Source organism: Pleurodeles waltl, chromosome 10 (genome assembly GCF_031143425.1).
Source record: "Pleurodeles waltl isolate 20211129_DDA chromosome 10, aPleWal1.hap1.20221129, whole genome shotgun sequence".
NCBI classification, from domain to species: Eukaryota; Metazoa; Chordata; class Amphibia; order Caudata; family Salamandridae; genus Pleurodeles; species Pleurodeles waltl.
In genome coordinates this window covers 231,517,650-231,540,643 of record NC_090449.1, presented here as the reverse complement: position 1 = coordinate 231,540,643, position 22,994 = coordinate 231,517,650, and the positions used below count along the sequence as shown (strand labels likewise).

The 22,994-nt window shown below is 45.9% G+C and overlaps 1 protein-coding gene across 4 annotated transcripts in view; it reads right to left on the bottom strand.

Moving 5' to 3' along the window:
• Positions 1-22,994, bottom strand: part of TMC5 (transmembrane channel like 5) — a 413,711-nt gene that overhangs the window by 190,782 nt on the left and 199,935 nt on the right. For all 4 annotated transcript variants that reach the window (XM_069210234.1, XM_069210235.1, XM_069210237.1 and 1 more), the window contains exons 12-13: positions 22,313-22,470; positions 16,865-16,949 (exon numbers count right to left, since the gene is read on the bottom strand). In XM_069210234.1, coding sequence (XP_069066335.1) covers positions 16,865-16,949; positions 22,313-22,470 — 243 coding nt within the window. The remainder of the gene's footprint in view (positions 1-16,864; positions 16,950-22,312; positions 22,471-22,994) is intronic.

Sequence of the window (22,994 nt, the reverse complement as noted above, 5' to 3'; positions counted from 1 at the left end):
TGAAAACACAATATTTTGTGAAAGAACCAACATTTTTAAAGACTTTCAAAGCAGAGTGTGGTTTTTGTCTGTGATTATGTAACAATTCCTGGTGAACTTAAGCAGACACCTCAACTTTTTACCAGAAAATACATTTACCAGGGAGGTGTTACATCCCAACCACCGCACCCTGAATCTACGTTCCTGTATACATTATACTCTAAGGCATGAAAAAAGCTGCCAGAAATGATGTTGAAGGGGCCAAACTAAATAGGTTGGCACCATTAGAAAATTAGTTACTTACCTGTAACTGTAGTTCTCCAGTATTGGAATCTTTCATAGATTCACATGCTTGAATCATTCCCCGTCGTCGAGATGGGAGCCCCCAGTACAATTACACAAGTAGTGTTGAAATATATTAACACAAGGGCCCTAGGCCTCTTCAATTTAATAGTCTATCAGAGTCATTTTAAGAAAAAGGACCAAACTTGAGCATCCACCAATCAGACAACACCACCCTCTAGAATCCTCCTGAGAGAAGCTCTAGCACCTCAGATTTTCAAAGCATAAGTGCATTAAGGAAAGGAACAGAAAGAGAGAGAGAAAGAGAGAGAGAGAGAGAGAGAGAGAGAGAGAAGAGAGACAGAGAGAGAGAGAGAGAGAGAGAGAGAGAGAGAGGTGAAAGTGAGCTGAAAGTGAGCTTCTCTGGGGAGGCGGGTGGGTCACATGTGAATCTATGAAACATTCCAATACTGGAGAACTACAGTTACAGGTAAGTAACTAATTTTTTTACTCCAGTATTGGAACTGTCATAGATTCACATGCTTGAATCAGAGTAGCGAGCAGTACTTATGCACATTGGAACATTGTAGCCATCTATTCCACAAAACACCTGCGTATATAATACATATAAACATATAGAGTAATACTTCAAACAAAATACTGTCTGTTAACCCCATCATTACTTTTCCCCCTTTTCTCTCTCTCTTTTTTTTTTATATCAAAAGCATTGGATCCCTATCCGAAAGTAACAGACATAAACAATGTGCATACCTGATCTAAAAGAGATGGCTCACCTTCACCTGAAGAGGTTCCTGAGGACTGTCTGACCCGCTGCTACCTCTCCCTGAGATAGTGCTTCCAAGCAATAATGTCTTGTAAATGAATGGCAGCTTTTCCATGTCGCTGCTCTGCAAATGTCTTGCAGGGGAACCCTCACAAACAGCGCTGCTGAGGAAGGAAACTGCCCGCGTAGAGTGAGCACGGACCGATGAATGCAGTGGTTTGCCCGCTGCTTGATGGCAGAATCGAATGGCTGAGGAGATCCATCTGGCTATAATCTGGTAGGAGAGCAGTTGACCTCATCTGGGTGCACTGTAAGCTACGAACAATTAATTGGAGCGGCAAAAGGACTATGGGCCAGATGTATGAAACTTTTTTGCATTCGCAAACGGTGCGAATTGCAAAATTCGGCCGTTTGCGAAGGCAAAAATGTGGTCTGCGATGCATGAAAGGCATTCGCAGACCAAAAATAATAAAACGCAAAAATTTTGATTTTTTGCATTGCGACCTGGTTTTGCGAGTCACATTTTGCGATTCAGTATTTCCAGTAGGAAATTGCGAGGCGCAAAACGCGATTCGCAAAATCCAAGTCACAAATAGATGCATCAAAAAATCGTAAATTGCGATTTTTTCGCAGAATGGCTTTTTGCACATGCAAAATACCACTAAGTGAAACCAGGTGGTAACCAGGTGCAACCTATGTAAAGGTTTTCCACAATGGCTGCACTCTACGTCATGGCGAGGAGGATGAGGATCTTGGCAGGTTTGAGGAGAGGGAGGAGGAGACAGGAGCGCATTTTCAGAGTGCGCATTACACTTTTTAACCAGACAGAGGAGGAAATATTTGAGAGGTATAGGTTGAACTCAGCCATGATACTTGATCTGATAGCTGAGCTACAACCCATACTGCAGCGCAGAACACAAAGGACTCACAGCATACCCAACCATGTGCAGGTATTATGCTTCCTCCACCTACTCGCCTAAGGGAGCTATCAAGGGGTCATAGCAGCAGCTGCAGGGGTATCACAGAGTGCCCTCTCTAGATTTTTCAATGCATTTATCAACGCCGTGCTGAGCAGGATACACCAGTACATCAGATTCCCCCACACCCCACAGGATATACAGCAGACAAAAATAGATTTTTACCAGATAGCACAATTCCCCCACGTCCTAGGTGCCATAGATGGGATACAAGTTGCAATCTGTCCACCATCAGCCACAGAGTATGTGTACCGCAACCGTAAATACCAACATTCAATGAATATAAAGGTGATTTGCAATGCCTCCTACATCATTACTGATCTTGTGGCCAGGTACCCAGGGAGCACACATGATTCTTACATCTTTTGCCATAGCAGCATTTACACAAGACTGCTAGCTGGGGAAGTTGGAGAAGGATATCTACTAGGTATTGTCCCTCTGTACACTGGTGCATTGATGGCGTGCTGATGTCAGATGGCTCAGTTACTCATCATACCCTCTGTCCTTTCCAGGAGACAGTGCATACGCAGTGCGCACCTACATGATGACACCCTACCTCAATCCTGCAACACCTGCTGAACGGAGATACAAAGCAGCACACAGGGTGACCCGCAACGTGGTGGAGCGCACCTTTGGACTGCTGAAGAGTAGCTTCCGGTGCCTCCACAAAAGTGGAGGGGGCACTACAGTACAGCCCAGAGACCACATGTAGAATAGTGGCTACTTGTGCAATCTTGCACAATATAGCTACCACCAGGGGCATACCTGTTTAAATATGTGATACTGAATCTGATGACGATGATGATCCCATACCACACCTACAGCCAGCAGACAGGACCAGTGCAGCAGAGGGAAGGCAAAGGCGTGCTGACATCACACACAACCATTTCAGATGTAAGTATGAATAAGACAAATGCACTGACAAAAGTACCTGTAGTGAAGTAAATTTATTTACCTTAATGTCAGGTAATGTTAGTCCAATGAATAGCAACAAGAGTGTGTTAAAAAATAGAAACAATAGAAGTTCAGAGTAATGCACTATTACTTCATAGTGTACTCGTTCCCCTCTGGCCGCTACAGTTACTTCTTGCGGCCACGCACACCACTCGGGTGCCCAGTTGCCTCACTGGTACCTCGATTGTTCGCCTCAGTGGCAGTGCTGTGCCTGGCACTGCGCCGTCTGGTGTCCATTGGGGGTACAGCTAGGCTGCTGAGGCTCCTCCGTGTGCCCCAGTCCAAGCTCACTAGGTGTGGCTGACCTCTGTCCCATGATATTGTCAATCACATTTGTGATTTGGACTTGTCCGTTAGCCACATCCCTGCTGCTGTGTGCTGCCTCCACCTGTGCAGCCACTGCACGACGTGCAATCAGTGAGGTTGAAGTAGCTAGCCTGTTGACAGAGCGACAGAATCCCCCAAACATGTTCATGAATCGTCGCTCCTGTCTGTGGTGGCTCACCCTGTCATGGCGCAACTCCTGGCATAGTTACGGCACAGCAGAAGTGAGCTCCCTTTGTCCTGCGATGCCTGCACCTGTCCCACATGCAGCTGTTCTATATTCGCATTCAGGCACTCCAACTGGCGATGCAGGCCCCCCATGTTGGCATTATGTTGCTGCATTTGTTTCTGTAAAGCAGTGATCTTTTTGTTCTGTAGGCGCTGCTGCTGCAACATAGCTGCTTCCAGCCCACCAAAGAAGGAGGGACCCTCACCTGCCTCATCCGCCTGTGCACCGGCATTTGTCGCCATCCTGCGGGGTGCTGTGGTCTGCTGGAAACTGGCCTCCTGCATCTGGGTGCGCCTGTCAGTTGGGGATGGTGTATGTGGCCCTTCCTGCTGCTCATCCGTGTCCTGACTGAGCTCTGGCATTGGCAGTGCCCTGGGCCTGTGTCGGAGTGGCGCAATGGTGTTAGAACCATTTGTGTTTGAGTCTGAGGCTGGATGGGTGTCAGTCTCCCCTGCGCTGGCACATGCTGTGGCTGCTAGGCCTGGCCCACCTGCAACGACAACATGCAGCATGTCAGTTATGTTTGTTGCAAGTAAGGGCACACAATGGTAATAAAGGTACAGGTACTTCTATTCACTGTGTTGTGGGTGTTGTGTTCCTCTGGGTGTCGCTCTACTTAATTACATTGTATGTGCTACTTTCAGCTCTGGGTTGTGGACTGCCACTCCCATAATGCATTGTTGTGCTGCTTCTAAGATGTGGAATAGACTACTTCTCACAATGTTTTACATTACTTGATAATTCCTAAGGGGCTTTTGGGCATACACATATGGGGTTAAAATTCAAAACTTGCACTTACCTTTGCTGGTACTTGGTGTGCCGGGGGTGTCTATCTCTGTGACCCCAGTCACTGCTTCAGGGAGGAGTGTGGACTCCGCTAGGTCCTCTAACTGGGCGGATGGTGCCTCTGTGGGTGGACCGCCTCCGTTGCTCCTGGCCTCCTGCAGTCTTCTTGCCACCCTCTCCTTCGCACAGGACCGCAGGTCATACCACCTCTTCTTAATTTCGTCGACTGAGCACTGTGCCACTCCAATAGCGCAGATCTTAGTTTGTATATCTGCCCAGAGTCTCCTTTTCTCACTCTCCGGCACCTGGGCTGAGCTTTTACCAAAAAGGAGGTCATGGCTCCTGTCAGCACCTCCAGCTATGGCTCGCTAAATTTGAGCTTCCGCTTTCTTTTTCCCTTCTCCTTTCCTTGTGCTGAGGTGTCCATCGTTGTTCAAGTGTGCTGCCTCCTTCAGAGTGTTGTTTAGTGTGGCTGGGCTGCTCTCTCTGGATGCTGGTTTGGGTGTGGCACCTGAAACTGCCTGGGATGACTCACTTCCTGCTTGTGATGTCATCAGGCTCCTCCAGGTGTGCTTTCTCGAAATTTCTCGCAATTTGCGATTTTCAATTACCGAATCGCAATTTGCGAAAATGCAAATTGCGATTCAGTAATTGGGCCTCGCAAACCACAAGTAGCGATTTTTAAGAAATCGCTAATTCTGAATCGCAATTATGGTACATGGCCTATTGCGACTCGGAAATAGCGATTTCTTAAAAATCGCTATTTGCGATTCGCATTGCCATTTCTTCATACATCTGGCCCTTAGTTCTGTCCAGGTAGAATTTAACACATCTCTTAATGTCTAAGGAATGTAATGCTCTTTCTGCAGGAGTGGAATGTGGAAAAAAGGTTTTAAAAACTAAGGGCTTGTTCAGGTGGAAATCCGAAGGCACCTTCGGGATGAAATGCGGGTTTGTGCGTAGCAGTAGTTTGTCTTGTTTAATCTGCAAGAACAGCTCCTGTATGGAGAGGGCCTGTATCTCACTGAGCCATCTGGCTGATGTGAGAGCCACCAGTAAAGCAACCTTCCAAGAAAGGAATTTCAGAGAAGCTCGATGGATCGGTTCAAACGGATGCTTCACTAACTGTGCTAGAACAATATTCAGGTTCCACGAGGGAGGACGAGGTCTGAATGGAGGAAAGACCCTGAAAAGTCCTTTAAAAAACCGTTTAATTAATCTAGAGGAATACAGTGAAGGTGAAGTCTGAATGCCTGTATGATGCTATTGCTCCCAGATGCACCTTTATGGAGGAATGCGCTAGGCCCAATTGCGCTAAATGCAATAAATAAGGCAATATTTGTTCTGGTGGTGAGGGCAGTGGATCAATCTGCTGCTGGTGATACTAGAAACAAAATCTTTTCCATTTGCAAGAGTAAGCCTTATTAGTGCTACCTGCTCTAGCTCTGGACAAAATGTCCCTACATTCCTGTGGAATATTCAGATGTGCAAATTCCCTGTGCTCAGGAGCCATGCTGACAATCGCATCGACTGAGGATCTCGGTGCGATATTTGCCCTTTGTTCATTGTTAGTAAGTGCAGAGATGGTCTCAGCGGAATGTGAGGCTTCATTGATAGAAGAAGCTCTGCAAACCAGTGTTGGCGAGGCCAGTACGGAGCTATCAATATCAGGGTGCACGGCTCTGCCTTCATCTTCGTGAGGACTCTTGGGATCAATAGAATTGGAGGAAAGGCATAATCAAAGATGCCTGACCAAGCTATGGAAAACACATTCCCCCAAGATCCCTTTTGGTGATGCCAGTTTGGGAAATACTGCCATTTGGCGTTCCACTTGCTGGCGGACAGGTCGATTGTTGGCGTTCCCCACAGGGAAAAGATGTAATCCACTGTGGACTGGTCCAGCTCCCATTCGTGGCAGCTCGATCTTTGTCTGCTGAGCGAGTCCACTATCTTGTTCTTTATCCCTGGCAGATGCACCGCTGTGAGTCTGATGCCTTGTTGCGAGGCCCAATTCCAAAATTTTTGGGCTTCCCTGGAGAGGGTGAGAGATCTCGTGCCTCCTTGTTTGTTGAGGTAATGCATCGTAGTGGTGTTATCTGTTCTTATTACTACGTCTGATCCCGCTATCTTCGGAAGAAAAGCCTGCAAAGCGAGATAAACTGCTCTGAGCTCTAGCAGATTGATGTGCATCCCTCTCAACTCTAGTGGCTACTTGCCACTTACTCGAAGATCTTGCAAAACGGCTCCCCAGCCCTCCAGAGAAACGTCTGTAGTGATAGTCCACGGAGCTGGACGATGTAGAAAGGAAAGGGCAACAGACAGATGATGCTTTTGAGATCACCATGTCAGAGCTTTGACTATTGCTGGGGTTATGCTTATCCGATCTTCGAAGCTTCCTGAAATCTGGAGCCATTGAAGGTTGAGTTGCTCCTGTAGCGGTCACATTTTTAGTCTGCAGAGAGGAACCAGAGGTATGCATGATGACATCATGCCCAACAAGGATTTGAAAAGGCGAACTGAAACGCAGTTTCTTCCCTGTATTGACTTTGCTAGAGTCAGTAACTTCTGTTGTCTCTCTACTGTGGGACACGCCAGGGTGGATTGAATGTCCAGGTTTGCCCCTAAAAAGGTGATACTGCGTGATGGTAGAGGTTTGGACTTCTCCCAGTTGATGGTGAGGCCTAAACTGTTGAGTAAGGAAACGCACCTTCTTGCTGATCTGCGCGCTCCTGCGTAGGTGTTTGCTTTTATCAGCCAATCGTCGAGATATGGGAAAAGCTGGTGTTTTCTCCTCCTGAGGAAAGCTGCGATAGGCGCTAGGCATTTGGTAAATATCCTGGGAGCTGACTTTAGGCCAAAAGGAAGGACACAAAATTTAAAATGGTTTCCGGCTACCATGAATCTCAAGTACTGTCTGTGGGTTGGGTGGATGAGAATGTGGAAATATGCGTCTTTTAGGTCTAGTGTAGACATGAAATCTCCCTGGTACAGTCGCAGGAGGACATCCAGTAGGCTTATCATGCGGAACGACTGCTTTTTTAAGTAGACATCTAATTCTCTTAGGTCGAGGATCGGCCTCCAGTCCTTCCACTTCTTGCGAATGAGAAAGAACCTGGAATAAAACCCCCTTCCTCGCTGTGACAGAGGTACTTTCTCTATATCTCCTTTGAGGAGCATCTTGTTGATCTCCCACTTGAGCTGTTCTGGATACCTTGATGGAGTCCTGCGAGGAGGATTGGAGGGAGGTGGTTGGATAAACTCTAGAGTGTGGCCCTGTTTCACTAATTGGAGGACCCACTTGTCTGATGTGATGACTTGCCATTGCTTGAGAAACAGTGATATCTTTCCACCTAGAACCAGAGGAGGAGGGTTGGATGTAGCAGGAGCCTTGGATGTATCAGGCTCTACGAGCCGAGTCCTTAGCAGGGCGAGTTCAGCATCCCCTTGTGCCAGATCTACCATAAGCTGCTTGTGGTGGTTGTCTTTGTGGGTAGTATTGAAGGAACTGCTGAGAGGAGGAAGGCTATGTTGAGTATCTATATTGCTGATAGCCTCCCCTACATGAAGGCAGTCCATGTCCTCTAGCTCAAAAGGAAGGCTTCCGAAATTGGAGAGTCCCTAACGATCTTGCTGTATCCATGTCGGATTTGACAGATTGTTAAGCCTCCAAATAATGTTGACCAAATAATGCTTGCCCATCGAAAGGTAGGTCTAAAATCTTATTCTGTACCTCAGGCAGGAATGATGTAGCCTTTAGCCAGCCTGGCCTCCTAAGTACAGCCACACCTGCGAGCTGGAGAAATGCAGCCATGGCTATGTCCATCGCAAAGTCTATGAGCTCCGCTGACGTGCGCTGACCTTCCTGCAATGTCTTCCTTGCCTCTGATCTTCCACCCCCGGCAACTGGTCAATATGCGGGGCGATGTCTGCCCATAGCTGTCTGTCATATCTGGCTAACACCGCCAGGGAGTTAGCAGCTCTTATCACTAGGCTAGCCATTGACGAGAATCTCTTTCCAATATTGTTTAGCCGTCTTCCCTCTTTGTCTGGAGGTGCAGAAATCGGAGCAGAAGGATTCTTGGACTTCCTCTGTGCCGCCTGAGCCACCACTGAGTCCGGATGAGGATGACCAATTAGACATGCTGGGGCATCCTATGGTGCCTTGTATTTTTTGTCTAGCCGGGGCAGCACTGCTGTGACAGTAGCGGGTTGTGCGTTACTTTTAACCCTTCTTCCCATAAGTAGTTTACCAGTGGAATAGAGCGCACAGATTTCTGGAATGGCTCTTTAAAATCATATAGGAAGCAATCTGTTTGCTTGGACGGCATTGACAGAGCGAAACATTTAGCTGCTCTCTCCAGAAGATTATGAAATCCCCTGATGTCGTCTGGAGGGGAATCCACGTTTGACTGGGAAGGAGAAGGAGGAGCAGGAATAATGTATTCATCCCACTCCGAGTGAGTGTCAAGGAGCTCCCCTTCTTCCTGATCACCTTCCGACATATCGGTGTCCTGAGGTAAAGTCATATCCGGCGTGGCCACATTTGCTAGTGGCAAAGAGGTCGGTCTCTGACGTGGAGTGGTAACCCCGGAGATGGGCGACGGAGGAGGTTGCTCCCCTTGAGGAGGAAAACGCCTACTGTAATCAGCCAGCATTGCTCAGAGGTCCGATCGCAAAGAGGTTGGTATTTATGCCCCTTCCTGATATTGTTGATCTCCTCCATAATACTGAGGATCAAACGTTTCACCAAATTCGTCTTCGTCCTCCTGATATTTGACGTTCAACTGAGAGGGGCTATGGGCTGTTCCAAATGGACCCTCGTCGTCTGACTCTTCATCCCCCTCTAACAAATGTACTGGTATGAGAGGGGTCATCTTACTAGGTGAGGTGTGCTTTGGGGTAAGTCTTTCTTGTTTTTTATGTTGTTTTTCTCTTGTCGACGGTGGAGTCGTCGACGACGAGCGCATGGAGATCTTGATGGTTGACAGCCTTACCGAAGAGCCTACCGTCGACGGCCGGTAGAGCAGATACCGTTGATTCCGCCGTCGACGATGATGAGGTGTAGATCCTTGTCAACGATGACGTAGCGTCGACGATGGGGCACTCGTCGACGACGATGTTGTCGCCACAACTGTCGTCAACGGTGAAAAAGCACTCACCGATGGTATCGTCGACAATGAGTCCGTCGTCGACGGTACATTCTTAGCTGCAGAAGTAGATGAGGGCCTTTTGAAAGGCATAGATGGTGGTACAGAGGATGACTTCTTATGCCTCTCAGAGCTGCTGGCATGACCTCTCTCCCATTTCTTGGAAGATTTATGAGGTGAAGTAGAGGGTCTGCGGCCCTTGTAAGACCCTGAGACAGTCTTTTTGTGGGCCTTTCTTGATTGTTGAGAAGGAGATCTTGTGTCTGATCTCGCCCTTTTTGATGACTTTTTGGTTATTGAAGAGTCATCACTATCAGTATCTGAGGCTGGATTATCTCTGTACTTAAGTTTCTGCAGCCAAATCAATAATCTGCCTTCTCTATCCTTAAGAGTCTTAGAGGAAAAGGTACGACAAACCTTACAGTCCTTGGCTGAGTGGTCTGGATAGAGGCGGTATATCGGTATATGCAATCCTGATGAGGGTCTTCAGAATGTAGTCTTTTCTTACCAAAGGTCTTGCACTTTCTGAATAAGCCCTTCTTCTCCTTGTCAGACATGTTGTAGGTGTTAACCCCAATCAGTCAAAACAAGTTTTAGTAGAGAAAAAGTTGCTTAAAGCTAATCGAAAGGAGTGAAGAAAGAGCAGAGCTCTGAGGAGACTCCCTAGCAGAACGTGCGGAAGAAAATCTGAGGTGCTGAAGCTTCTCTCAGGAGGATTCTAGAGGGTGGTGTCGTCTGATTGGTGGATGCTCAAGTTTAGTCATTTTTCTTAAAATGACTCTGATAGACTATTAAACTGAAGAGGCCTAGGGCCCTTGTGTTAATATATTTCAACACTACTTGTGTTATTGTACCGGGGGCTCCCATCTCGATGACGGTGAATGATTCAAGCATGTGAATCTATGAAAGTTCCAATACTGGAGTAAATACCATTTTTGCCTGCAGACAGGGGGTGGCCAAGGCTCTGGAAACAAAGTGGTTTCCTCCTCGCTAAATGAGGCAAGCAAAATGAGAATTGAGCTGTCCAATATCCCATCACCACCCTAATCGTAAATGAATGTCATTATATGTAAAGTCAGCCATATGTGTCTTCCATTTGTTGTAAAACCTTTGTATATCTTTTATATACCAATAAAGTAATTAAAGAAGTCCTCCTCGATGTGGCTCCTGAAACCTAACCTTGATATTTTTTTAAGGGAGGAGCTTTCAAAATCAACATATCCAATATTATCAAACAGATTTTTTTTTAAATCCGTTTGTCGCTCAAGGGCATCATTTTAAAAATAGTTTCTTGAATTTTCGCTAACTAAATTTGGGGGCAATAATCTGTTTTATTTTTTGCAAAGGAAGGACCAAGAGAGAACTAATAGCAAGTATGAGAGTGACAATTCTTTTGTAAATGGCATGGTAGCTCAGTTTGGTCATGTGAAAACAATGCAGAGCCCACTAATTCAAACAGTGGAAGATTACCAATAATACAGTTGAAAGCATATTCTATAACACACATGTAACACAAAGCAGTAATGTGTTAGACCCACTACGATGCAACAAAATATGATGACACTGATTAGCTGAGTTATAATGGTGCAATCCCTACTGCAAAGCCAGTGCATGAGACAGAACTATATAATATCAAAATGTTTTTCAAACACACAGTACACCTTAGTTTGAAAAGTATTAGCTTCCATCATATTTCCATCCCTCCCCACTGAGAGCCTGCGCATAACTCGAATTGCAGTGAGTGAATTCAAGAGGCAATGAGTTTGGGGCGCCCATGTATAACTATGGCCAATCTGATGACTATATGACACAGAGATATGCAGTTCTTTATCCTCTTTTGCTTATCTATTCTTCTTGTGCCCGGCTAGTCCACGCCTCAATGTCAGGCCCTGTAAAGCACAGCAGGTGTAGGTACCAAGAGCAACTCGATTCGTTACGTTCAGCAGAAATGAGCAACATAAGTGGCTGCAACAGCTCTCTGTGAGTCCATCTGGTGACTCAGTGCAAGGGTCAGACGTTCCCTACCAAGAATACGCAGTAGCCCGCGAAGCCATGCCGTGTATGTCAGGAGCTTCTCTATGCCCCAGCTGGTGAGAATGGTTTGGAGTGCTGCTCCCAGCACCATACCAATATGACACCCCTTGCGTGATTAAAGCAGAAACGTCAGTGGACTGGGGAGTCCAAAGATAACATATCCTAGAAAGCGTGGCAGCTGCGTATCAACATACCAATCAATGTCAGCTAAGACTGATTCCCAGTACGGTGTGAGTTTTGGACAGGACCAGAGGAGGTGAAGCAAAGTCTAAGGAGCTCCAAAACCTCTTCAACAGTCCGCACTGCGATCAGGAGAGCCCCTGTGAAGTGTGACAGGTGTGAGATACCAGTATGTAGCAATCTTAGTGGCAGCTTCTATGCTTGCAGTGTTGGTGCGGTATGTTGTGCCCTGTGGTAGATCTCCCCTCATTCCTCATGTGATAGGGTTTGCCCCAGCTCAAGTTCCCATCTGCTCTAGCCAGGGGTTTAGCCTCAGAACTGGACTGTACCAAAGAAAGTGCATGATTCAGTGATGAGACGTCAGCAGCTGTCCTTAGACATGAAACACTTCAAAGAATATGAGTGGGCGTTGCGTAGGTTTCTAAATGTCTGGTTAGGTAACCCAGTGATGAACCTGCAAGTAGCACAAAAAGGATGGGGCCGGTAACGTCAAACATGTGTCCAATTGAGCATCAGCCTGCTGCCTGCTGAGCCATGAAGGCGGTAGGATGTAGACCTGCAGCAAACTCTATATTGCCCAAAATAGGGTTCAGAAGAGATGGGAGTGAAGTCAAAGCTTTCCGAGTAGCCACTAGGTCCCATACCTCAAGGGTGCCTCTGGTGACAGGGCATGAATACAGTCCCCAGGCTCTCTGCTGCTGTCGAAAAAAGGGGATCTTCTAGAATTAGTCTCCCGCTATTGCTCTATCCAATAAACACCGGTGCTTTTCTGACTCTATACAATTCCATTCCACTAGGAAGCAGAGTTTTGCTGCCTGGTAGTAACATAAAAGGCTAGGCACCCTCAAGCCCCTCCCAGACAAAGTGGTTGATTTCCCCCTGCATAGGCTGGTGCATGCCCACTGGGGGTTCTAGAGGTGGAGCCTGGGATAAAAATAGAGCATTTGAGAGTATGGTCATCTTCAGTGCCGCCACCCTTCTGAGCCATGAGAGCCGATAGTTCTTCCAGTGAGCAAGGTCCACATTTGACCTGCCGATGCAAGGATTGGTAGTTGACCATGGTCCCTTCCATCATAGAGGCTATCGGAACACCAAGATAGGGCGCTGATGAGGTCACCCACTGAAACGGGTATTGGGCAGCCAGCTATTTCTGCATAGGGAGCACAACCAAAAGGTTAGTGAACAGCCTGCAACTTAGATTGACGAGAAAGCCAACAACCCCTCAAAACCTCTCCAGTTCCCATAGGAAGGCCGGCAGGGCCTGTAGGGGGTCTTCAAGTGCGTCTTTCATGTCATCAGCATTGGGATTAATGGTATGCTCTTCCTTCCCCAAATTTCACCCCAGTAATGCATGGGTTATTACGCATCCTCTGTGCCACTGGCTCCATGTAGAGAGCGAATATCAGAGGGGACAACAGGCATCCCTGCCGCGCCCCCTAACAATGGGGAAGGGGGCCACAGCCCGGCTTTTGACACGCATGGTTGCTTGTGGTGTCCCAAAGTTGCTAAGAAACCAGGCACAAAACCTCTTCCCAGTGCCAAAATAGGGCCAATGCACCCAATCAAATGCTTTTTTAGCATCAATGGGCAAGCAGCGTGATTTCCCTCAGTAAGCGTTTAGCTTTGTCTACTACGTGGAGAATCTGTTTGGTGTTATCCCCACACTGGTGATGGGGAATGAAGCCCGAATGATCTGGGTCGACCAGGCCTGGCATGTAGGGCCCTAACTACGCTGCTAAAATGCTGGTGAATAGTTTAACACCCACATTTATAAGTGAGATGGGTTGATAAGAACCACATTGCCTCTTATGTTTCCCAGGTTTAGGTATAACGGTGATGGAGACCTTGAACATGGAGGGTGGCAATGTGCTAAAGTCAGTTAGGGTATTAAAAAAGTCTTGTGAGGATAGGAGCAAGTGTGTGGCAGAAGGTTCTATGTAAAAAGGGCATGGAAACCATCTGGGCCCAGTGATTTTAGAAGTTTCTGCTTTGCAATGGACATCACCACTTCGTCTATATGGATAGCTTGATCTAAAAAGTTTGCCAGTTAGGGAGTCAACTGTGGTGTGCGCGCACCTTGAAAGCAAGCTTGGGGGCCAATAGAGGGCAAGTCCCACGCTGTGTAAAGCGCCTTAGAATTATCCCAAAAGGCAGCAGCAATAGACCCATCCTCAGTGATTTCTCACCCATTGTGATGAAGAATGTATCCACTTTCTAAGCCTTTCTCTTAACCTGTAGTTTGTTGGTCAATAGCCTGCTGCATTTGTCTCCGCCTACAAAGAAGGAATGCTGTAGACAGAGGAGTACATATTCAGCCCTGTCCAAACATACACTGCATAGCTGTGACCATGCGGACTGGAACTGTTGCGAAATCCGAAGGACCCCTGTTCTTTCATGAATGTGCTCCAGTTCTTTAACCTTCGCTTCTAGGGCCACCCACTTCTCTTTGTCGAGTTTATTTTCAGCTGCGGAAATCGCAATAAATTCACCCCAGATAACTGACTTCAAAATCTCCTATAACGTGGCTATGGAGGTGTCGGCTGTGTCATTTATAGCAAAAAAAAATCCAATCAATTGGGTAATGCAATGGACCGTGTCCGGTGGAGTAAGCATTCTCCACACATCCCACAGGCACTCACCCAAGCATCATTCCCATGCACAGGTACAGGTAAAGGGTGAGGGTCATGGAGCCATGGTCAAAGCCCTGGGAGCAACCTTTACTGCCTCATCTGAGGTTGGATGCTGCTCATCCCCAGGAAGTAGTCAACACAAGCGTAGGTTTTATGTGCATGAGAGTAGAAGGTGTAGTCTCTAGTGTGCAGGTATGCAACCCTCCACAGATAGCGCAGACCCATAATTTGCAACCAGCAATGTTGACATTATTACTCGATACAAGGTTAAGGTCATCCCAAGCAGCACTGTCTGATCCGAGGATGCCATCACCTTGGTGATGGCTCTTTTTAGAATTCGTACTTGGTTTTCATTAGGGGCATATAGGGAGGCCAGGGTAAAGGTCAGATCCCCTATGTGTACCCGGTAGGCTAACAGTCACCCCCTTATTTTGGCAAGTTTGCACCACACTGGGCCCTTAAAGGAGTGGGAGACAAGAATGGCAACACCACCAGTCTTGGTATTATCAGGTGAGAAGTATTGTTGAGAGAAGTGTCGTGATTTCAGTATTTGTCAATCCCCAGATGTTAAGTTTATTTACAGTAAGAGGCAGATATCACCTCCTGCCTATTCCATAGATGACAAAATAGTCTTGTGTTTGACTGGGCTGTTCAGCCCCTTCACAATCAAGGTCATGATCTTCAAATCATTGTGGGGGAAGTTGTGATAGGGCTAAGGTGGCTCTCAGTGGCCAGGGGAGGCTGCAGGCACCACGCCACCCAGAAGGTCTGCATGGGTGGGAAGGTCTGGTCACAAGAAAGAACACTGTGTATAGTTGTGGAGAAAAAATGGAGTGAGTATCCTCCCAACAAATAACGCAACCATGGACTAAAGAAAACCATAACCACAAAATCTACCATGTCTCTGGTGTTTACCGGATCAGTACAAAGAGTGTCCTCAGGTGGGGGTGTCCATAAGAGCCACCTCCGTTGCTGCAAGGCAAGGCCTCCAGCCTCCCAGCCACCCCCGCCCCAAGAACCAGATAGCACCACCCCACCACAGTAGGGACAACATGCTGGCCTCAGGTCCAGAATGGTCTCCTGTCTCTCCGGGTCTCCAGGAAGAGTATAAGGACGCTTGTCTTTCTAAGGCTATGGTTACTCAGTCTGGGCAAAAACCTTTTGAGAAGGTGGGTCCTTGTTCCAAAGATTGCGCTGTTTGTGCCTGTGCGGCTACATGGCAAACTCTCCTTCTCAGGGATGTTCAGAAGGTGGCAGGTCTCCAACAAGGATTTATGTTTATGAAATTTCTCATCTCAGTGAAAGCTGTGAAGGCCCATCCACAGGTAGTCAGAAGCCGCTCTTCCTAAGTCAGTACCAGCATAGACTATGGTGGGACCCGGACACCTCAGACCACTTTTTGGGTCCCTGTCACAGCTGTGAAGGCTTCTTGCATTGATGGAGAAGCAGGATAGTGCATCCTACCTGTCCGCCATCTTACCCACCCCTGTGTTATTATAATACATGGACAACATTATAGTTTATTAAATCAAACACATAATAAGGTTTTGTACAGCTCACATCCTGAACTCATGTATTTCAAGGTGATCTTTTATGAGATAATGAAGATAAAGGAGGCAAAGTGAAATAAACGATTGCCTCAAGTCATACAATTTGGTCAAGTAGGAAAGCAGCGATTGATCCAATTTTTTCTGGTTTCACAATGTGCAATTCTATTTCATTTAAATTCAATAATGAAGTTACATCCATTTTATACTCACCTCTCTCAAAACTAGAGAAGACTTACCCCAAGTTGCGGTAGAAGGATAGTGATTCAGATGGAGCCTAACAGAGTACTGTCAAATTGATGACTTCTTTAAAGACTGAGGGCTTAATTTAGAGGGCAGTATGGAATGACACCCTCAAAATAACACAACTCAGCATACCATGTACATGCTTCGCCTCCTTTAAACCCACCTAACAGCACAACTCATCACTTAAAGCCCCGATCCCACCATGCTGGCATTCATGTGGCCCTCAGGCACCTCAAAGACCATACTTCCCAGTCCTTGAAAAATGTGTGTGAGTACCCACATATTAGATGATTCTAGATAAAAGGTTTCCTAGATGATCGTTCAAACAAGTTAAATGAAGGAAGATACAGGTGAAATCATCACCCCTCCACCCTGTAGGTTGACACAGGAAAATGGCATCTCAAGCATCCCTGAGAATTTGGCTTTACAGAACAAAGAATGCTATCCCTATTGTAATGGAGAATACCATTTAAACATTAATAGTCCTGAAGAAGTTTCCAAAAAGATAATGAAACACATTGCCTTTATTTTTAATGTCGATGAATTAGAAGAATAAAGAAGTTTTGGAAGACTAATAGACTCATCCTGAGAACGTTTTCTTGAGTGAATTCCACGGCAACCTTATATGTTTCTTCTACAAGAGTAGATTTAACCAAGAAATATATTAAGGACCGGTACGTGCTGTATTCTGTTTGACACAGCTGTTGTTGCAATTATTCTGTGTGCTATGTGTTGTAAACGGAAAATTTAGAGGTGGAAACGTACCTTGGTTCTGTCAGTAGATTCAGCAACGATTTCCATCCAGTAGTAGCAGAGAACTCCAATTATTGAAATTTTGAGACAGACATTTCTGCAATGTAGAACAGAAGTTATCCCAATAATTTAACAACAACAGGCCTGCAGCGGGAAAAATATTACACAGTTGTGAAAGTTTACGCAGGTGCCCTTTTTTCCAAACAACCTTTTTAAAACTCTAACATCACAGACTCAACCTACACTTCACATTATCACATTAAATACTGTTGTACCTGAAAACACACATGCCACCTTCACCCAATAAAAATCTGAATAGTGCAGTTTGGTGACTCGTGCAGAGGTAGTGCCTAGCTAAAGAGCACTGCTGGGCCCCATGCATATTTGGGACATTGGATCAAGATATGAAGAATAGCTCCCTCGTGCAAAAGCACTGCAGCCTTTGCAGATCACTCACATAAATGTGTTACACCCTCAACACGAAGAAGGAAAACATTTACTACACACACAGAAGCAGTACAGCAAACATAGTAGTGGCAGAATAGTGAGCCGCTGGAAGGTGAGGTCCATGTCATGTTTAAAACCATGGCATAGCTATCAACAGTGCAGCCTTTCCAGTGACACCTGGGCCCGAGGCAGACAGGCCTAGTCATCCCCAATTATTCCTCCCTGTAGTGAATGGGCTACACAGGCTAAAATGGGGAGGCTTTATTTTAATTAATAAAGACCCAAAAGAAGCTATCTATGTCACATTCGGTATCAAACTTATTGTAATAATAAAGGCAACAACCTGACATTCTTGACTTAAAATATAACTAATTCAGGGAAAGTGTTTTAGAACTCTACCTGAAAGTTGCCAACTTTAGCTATGTAGTTGGCCCTCCTCTGATTGGCCATCCTCTGGCAGCCTGGCCAGCCTGCCTTGATGAGGTGTGAAGTGGCCTGGGCTGATAACAAAGACAGTGCCTCAGGGTGGAGATCTGCTTCAGTAGATGGTGAAAACAGGATGGGGGGAGAGCAGCCAAACTGGACTTCAAAGGAGGGGAGGACATTTGGAGCAGCTCAGGAACCCCCCTATTTCCTGCAAAACCAGACAACCACGTGCCCTCCTGATTAGATTAGGAGAGGGCATGAAAGGGGTGTGTTGATGATTTCTAGCTAGACCAGTGGGTGGATTCAGTCAGACCTAACCTCAAAGATTCAGTTTCAACCATTTTGGATTTCTAAAGAATGTTGCTCCCTGAGATTGATTTTTGCCACACTTTACAGGAAGTGGTCATTTAAGAGGGTGGTGGTCTGCTGTGATTGGACAGTTGCCCCACCCCCCTGGTTTTTAGTAGAGCTGCATTCACACCTCAGATTCCTATAAGGAACAAAAACAGAAGAAGCACTGCCCTGCTGCCCCCCTGACCTGCACTTAGACACTGCACTCTGAAGGACTGCACCAACTGCACACTTGGGCGTCACCACAAAAATGACTTTGCCTGGCTTCATCTGGTTTAAGAAGGGACTCCCTACTTGGTGAAAAATATGGGATTATGACTTCATTCTTCCCCAGTGATTTCATGGCAGTAACCCTGCCATGAAAAGGCTGGCAGAGAACGGGTCCAGGGGCTTCCTGCACTGCCCATGCACTTAGCATGGCCAGTGCAGGTACCCCCCTGGCCAGCACCCTCGCAATGTTTACTGCCTGCTTTGCTGACAGTGAATATTGCGAGGATGCTAGTGCTCCCTGCACACTACAGCATTGCCGCCGGCTCTATTACGAGTTGAAGACAATGCTGTAGGCCGCTTACCGCTGGGACAGCGGGCGGAAACTGAGGTTTCTGCCCACTGAGCCTGCGGTAAACACATAATGGGCCCAGCGGGGAGGCAGCCACAATGGCGGCAACCTCCCCGTCTGGATTTTGGTGGACGGGCGTTTCCGTCTGCCAAAATCATAATAAGGCCTTAAGTCCGAAGGTAAGCTTTTGACCGAGGCCTCCCGCTTGTTGTAGCAGAGCATGGCTCCATTGCGGTTGGCCTTAAACTTTGACTTTGCCTCGGTCAAGGTGCAACCAGATATCCAGAGTGGCACTTTTAGTTTCTATGTGCTAAAAAACATAAATTCTTTAAAAATTCATATCCCCGGCCCCCCTTATCCGATTTTATTTGTTTTGGTGTCAAATTAAAGATACAAATATTTCCTATCTTTATAAATTGGTTTTGGATTTTTAGACTGTTTTTTGTTTTTTATTTTATTACTGTTTTGTGATATTTGAATGCTTTACACACTTTGGCCCTCATTATGACTTTGGCATATGTGGCCATCCCTCCACGGTACCTATTTCGAGTTTGCAGTTGGGTCAGTGGGCGTAAACAGCACAAAGCCCAGCAGGAAACACACTACAACATTGACGCCGGCTCATAAGAGAGCTGTCGGACGCGGTTCAGGTGCCACCGCAAGTCTGACGATCCATGGACCGCCAGACTTTGGGGGTCATTACAACCCTGGCGGTCAAATACAGCCAACAGGCTGGCGGTGCTTGCCATTCTGCTGCGATCGCACCACCGGGACCGGCGGTTTACCGCCACTTCAGTCCCGGCGGTTTACCGCCACTTCAGTCCCGGCGGTTTTAATCCGCCAGGGCAGCGCTGCTTGCAGCGCTGCCCAGGGGATTACGAGTCCCCCTACCGCCAGCCTTTTCCTGGCGGTTTGAACCGCCAGGAAAAGGCTGGCAGTACGGGGTGTCACGGGACCTGCCGAAAAGTTCCTTAGGCGTCCAGCCTTCAGGACAAAATTAAAATGTCAAGATACCTTTTCTGATTAATGTTCCTGGTAGGGAGAGAGATAGGAGTTTTGCCTAGTGGCAGCTTTGACTGTACATAAATTAGCATAGAGGGTTAATATGCCTGCTGCAAAAAACAGAACTATAGGGCATATTTAAGAAAAGTGGCGATGCACACAGTGCAGCGCCACCTTTCTTGTACCCCTTAGTGCCCCCCTAACGCCACTATGTGTGCTTCATATTTAAAATACGGCGCACAATGGCAGTAGTTAGAGGACTAGCATCAGACTTTTTTATGCTAGTTTGGCACTTTGCAGGATGCATAAAAAATGTTGACGCTAATCCTGCAAATCACCCAGAGGCCCATTATAACCAATGGAATCCTCCTTTTAATGCCTGCTCTGAGCAGGCGTTAAAAGTGCAAGAACAAAATGACGCAAAGAAATCTGTCAGATTTCTTTGTGCTATTTTTTTGCCCCCCCCAACGGAGGGATGTCCCCTTTGCATACATTATGCCTGGCACCGGCATAATATAGCGTCTTGGCCTTCTAACGCCACATTAACTTAAAAAATGACACTAATGTGGTGTTAGAATGGCACTAGCGGCTCTTAAATATGTCCCTATGGGCATATTTGTAAAAAGTGGCGGTGCACACAGTGCTGCGCCACTTTTCTTGCGCCCCTTAGCCCCCCCTAGCGCTCCCTAACGATACTATGTGTGTGTTGTATTTAAAATATGGTGCACCATGGCGGTAGTTAGGGGAATAGCGTCTAAATTTTTTACGCTAGTCCAGCACTTTGCAGGATTAGTGTAAAAAATGTGATGCTAATCCTGCAAAGCACTAAGAGGCCCATTGCAACCAACGGACGCCTCCTTATAAAAAGTGCAGGGAAAAAATGACGCAAAGAAATCTCTCAGATTTCTTTGCACCATTTTTTTGCCCCCCCCCCCAACGGGGGGAATGCCACCTTTGCATCCATTATGCCTGGCACAGGAATAATATAGGGCAAAGGGATACAAAGTGGCTCAATGCATGCATTGCACCACTCTGTAAATATGGCACCGCGTTTTTGGCCTTCTAACGCCACATTAGCGAACAAAATGGTGTGTTAGAATGCCGCTAGAGGGTCTTAAATATGCCCCTATATTTTATGAGGATAGCTGAGTGGAGTAGTAAAGCGAGCCTTTACAAGTGCTTTAAAACACATGAATGTATGTGAAAAGGGAGCAATGGAGAGATGAGGGGCACATTTGCCGGGTGGTAGTGAGTGAAACCGAGGAGGGGGTCATGGGGTAGGGGGCGCCAAAATAAACTGTTGCACAGGGCGCCACCAGTCCTAAAGCCGGCCCTGCCTGCAACTGGCAGTTTTAAAGCTGCTGGTCCTTTAGTTCTTTTTGACAGCCAATAGGGTGTTCAAGTGTACTAGCTAATAATGATCATTACCCTCCATTGTAATGTTTTCTCGCACTTAGTCTGTAAGCCCTATAATAATGTTTAAGGTTATATCTCTGGCCAGGAAGATACTAGAGACTACCGGTTTTCTTTGCAATGCATTGGTGTATGTAAAATTTATTTTTCTTATGTTGATTAAAGTCATTTTATAAAGTAAAGCACTGAATGGTCAACCAGTTATTAAATAATTATACTGTATTTGTAGTGTCCATGATTGTCTGTAGCTACAACACGTTACTGAGTGAGTCAATGGCTGCTCTGCCACACTACCCAAGGAGAGTTAAGTGGCAAAAGAGTTACTTGGTCATTCAGGTTTTGGGTCCAGCAGTACAGTGACCACGGAACATCAGCGGTAAATGACTACAACTGTCAAAATGAAAGCCCAAATTTCGGGCTTCTTTGTGGAATAAATGAGCAGGCAGCCATGATGTTGTTCCTCGGGATCTATAGGTTTGCTTTGCCTTTCCTATTGAACAGAATTATTCACATGGGTTCTTAAAATCTTTCTGCCAGTAAGCAGTGTTATAAAATGATACATTTCTTTGCCTTCCAATCTATTTTTGTGAACTATATTCTAAACAGGCCAGTGAGAGCAGGGTATACAATGAATAAAAACTGTATACCAATTTACAAAGAGCATGCAGTGGCGGATCCATTTTCATAGAGAATCAACATTAGTGTCCAAAAAGCAAAATTCCTGGGTAGTTCTACTAGGGCACATGGAGCTTCCCACAAAAGTATGTGAATGGTTTTTGCAGTGGGGCTATGCAAAGAGGAGGTTTTGTCACAAAATTACATTGAGAAAGTGGATGTGCCTCAAGCTGCATAAGTGTAATAATGTGCCAATTAACACTGGGGAGGAACTCAATTTGAAAGTAATGTGACTTGGATGTGATTCAGACCATCAAAATATCAGAATTGTTGGCTCTGATTCTTGCCACTTGGAAGTCCAAGATGTTGATAGGGATTTGATTAGGCTTAAAAGTTCTTAATGGGGAAATATTAATGGATTGATATACATTGAAAAATGTAGATGAAATGCTGGCTACACTTGGAAAAGCATAGGCCAGTCATCTGTATACATTTGCCATTGAGGCTAAGGGCGATATGTACTGGGAAAGGTGTGGTTTGTGGAGAAGATTGTGAAGCCACTATACATTATCTGGAAATCTAGCTTCTGGCTTGTTCACTCATGTCCATTCACATACAAACAAAAAAGAAACAATATAATACTGTACCTAAGAATGAGAACGTATGCCTCATGGCGAGGATACTTAAATTTCTCTACAAGTCCGAAGAAGGAGTAGATGAATGGCATGATGAGATTTATGATAGCTACCACAATTGGAAGAACCAATGTTGTAGCTTGAAGATCAAGTTCACTTTTACTTGCAGCCTAAAAGGACATAAAAGAAAGAAGATTTCTCATGACACTTACCATTCAGTACATGCAACCATAATAGAAAATGCTATAATGGTTTAATGATGACTAGAATTTGTGAATGAGTTTTTGAAGAGTCAAAATAATGAAAAAAGTTAAATCCAAGATCAAACACAACACAAGACCAACCCTATTATTAAAGAAATATGAGATCCATCAATGTCTAAAAGTCATAGCGTGACTGCAAAGGCACTGCAGATCATTATGCCATCACAATAGGAGACTCCTTTGCCTGATTACAAGCAGTATAATGTATTCATGAACATTACAACTTTCTGCTTATTCAGTGGAAACAATGAGTAGGTGTGTTGGGGAAGTGGTCTCTGCTGTTTGACAATGGCACCTGGTCATAACTAACCTCGTTTTCATACTGCGCAGTAGAAGTGACTAGAATAACTCTGTGACAAACTTCGCTTCAAAAGATAGCATGCCAAAATCTGTTCATTCAATCTTCTGGAGTATCATCTTTGACTCTTTAA